The sequence below is a fragment of the Aotus nancymaae genome, unplaced genomic scaffold (genome assembly GCF_030222135.1).
Source record: "Aotus nancymaae isolate 86718 unplaced genomic scaffold, 86718_ANA_hifiasm-v0.15.2.pri h1tg000210l, whole genome shotgun sequence".
Classification (NCBI taxonomy): domain Eukaryota; kingdom Metazoa; phylum Chordata; class Mammalia; order Primates; family Aotidae; genus Aotus; species Aotus nancymaae.
This window is the reverse complement of record NW_026988625.1, coordinates 55,947-58,016: the sequence shown is the minus strand read 5'-3', so window position 1 is coordinate 58,016 and position 2,070 is coordinate 55,947. Positions and strand designations below refer to the sequence as shown.

Genomic DNA, 2,070 nt, shown 5'->3' with positions numbered 1-2,070 from the left:
GCAGTCAGCCCGGAGGAATGGGAGTCCTGGCTGTTTGTTCCTCTGGAGGCTGACGCAGCCCTGATCCCGACCCAAGGCCCAAAGGCCTAAAGGCCCAGCTCTAAGGTTCCAAGAGGCTCCACCCGGTTCTCCAGCCGGACTCAGTCTCCAGCAAGGACCCCGGCTGTCATCCACACTCCCCAGACGCACGTACCCCATCCTCCGCCCATCCCGCGCCCACCCCATCTCGCCAGTACCAGAACCCTAGCTGGCGGCACCCGGGGACCCTTCTGGCTCAGAGCCACGGTCCACGAGGGGAACCGAGCTGCTCACTTGCCCCGTCCTGGGAGTACCAGAGCCCCTCCAGCCAGCGGCGACGCCTTCTGCACCTTGCCTAGGCCGCCCTCCGTGCGGCCGCCCTCAGTCCCCGCCACCTTGCGGGGCCCCAGGCGGCACCAGCATCTTCTTGTGGTTCTTCCGGGCGGGGGCTCTGTGCGCTCCGCTGTCTGCTGGGCCGTCCGGGGCGTCGTCGGTGGGCCTGGAGGTGGCGACCAGGGCGCTCACGGTGCCAAGCGTCCGCAGCAGGGTGGGGCCGCGGGGCGCAGCGCGGCGCCCGCGTCGGGCAGGCGGCGGTGGCGGTGGCGGTGGCGGTGGCGGAGGCAGCAGCGCGCGCAGGGCATCCAGCTCCGCTCGAAGCTCCGCGCGCAGCGCCTGGATCCCGGCGCCCAGTTCCGTGCGCACCGCCGCCAGGCCCTCCTGCAGCCGCCGCTCCCTCACCTCCAGGACCCCTGCTGGGTAGGTGGCCCCGCCGCGCGGCTCCCCACACACCAAGCACACGGAGCCGCGGCTGTGCGCACCGGTCCTCTCGTCCGCACCTGCCGCCCGGGCCCCAGTGCGCTCCACCAGCTTCAGCAGCCGCGGCATCTCGGATCGCGCCTCCGCCTCCGCCCGGAGCTGGCCCGGCAGGCGAGCCAGGCGGCCCGGGGCTCGGGCTTCTTCCTGGCCCGGCCCATTGGGCTGTGGCCCCGCGTCCCGCCGGCGGCCGGTGCCGCGCCGCAGAGCTTCGCTGACTCCGTACCCACTACGCGACTGGGCCCACGCGCAGCCGGGCTCCGCCATTCACGCTGCCGCCTCCACCGCTGCCAGTGCCAGGAGCCCCAGGTTGCAGCCTAGCGACCGCTGGGGCCCGGGCGACACACCGTGGAGGGGGCCCCCGGGACAGCTGTAGGAACCACCAAAGCCCTGGGGGATCCGGCCTGGGGCGCAGGGAACTCCGGCAGGGCTGATCGCGGCGGTCCGGCTCCCAGGGGACCCTGGAGGACTAAAGACGTTGTGGGCAGGTCCCCACAAAGGGCATGGCCCAGTTTCTGGGCAGAGGTGACATAGAGCATCGCCAGCTGAAGCCCAGGGACCAGCCCCCACAGACCCAAGTCAAGAACCGAGCTGACATTTTCCACTGGAAACTACTGTCTCCATCATAGTCAAGGGAAGGCCGGGGGTGGTCATGGGCTCCACAGCCCTCCTCAATGGCTCAGGGCCACCTCCTTCCATGTTGTCTAGGCCATTACCTCCTCACCCTGCCCCCAGTCCACACAGCTGAAGGAATCCATCCTAGTGGCATCTCCAGCCCCAAGCTGCCGCCTCCTCCATGCAAGCTCTTCAGGGTCTCCCTTATTCTCCAAGGTGCCGGCCTAGGGCCTCTGGAAATCCCTGCCCATCTTACGCTGGGTTTTTGTTTTGTTTTGTTTTTATAAACAGGATCTTGCTGTGTTGCCCAGGCTGGGGTGCAGTGGTGCAATCTTAGCTCACTGCAGCCTCCACCTCCTGGGCTCAAATGATCCTCCCACCTCAGCCTCCTGAGTCGATGAGACTACAAGTGTGCACCACCATGCCCCGCTAAATTTTTAAAAAATTTTTGTAAACTGGGCACATTGGCTTACACCTGTAATCCCAGCACTTTGGGAGGCCGAGGTGGGTGGATCACCTCAGGTCAGGAGTTCAAGACCAGCCCGGCCAATGTGATAAAACTCCATCTCTACTAATAATACAAAAATTAGCTGGGCGTGGTGGCGCATGCCTGTAATCCCAGCT

General features: G+C 66.3%; 1 protein-coding gene across 1 annotated transcript; it reads right to left on the bottom strand.

Moving 5' to 3' along the window:
- Positions 1-399: 399 nt before the first annotated feature.
- FAM246A (family with sequence similarity 246 member A) lies at positions 400-1,098 on the bottom strand. Its single transcript, XM_064371908.1, has one exon. The coding sequence runs from the start codon at positions 1,096-1,098 to the stop codon at positions 400-402; it is 699 nt and encodes a 232-aa protein (XP_064227978.1).
- Positions 1,099-2,070: the final 972 nt, after the last annotated feature.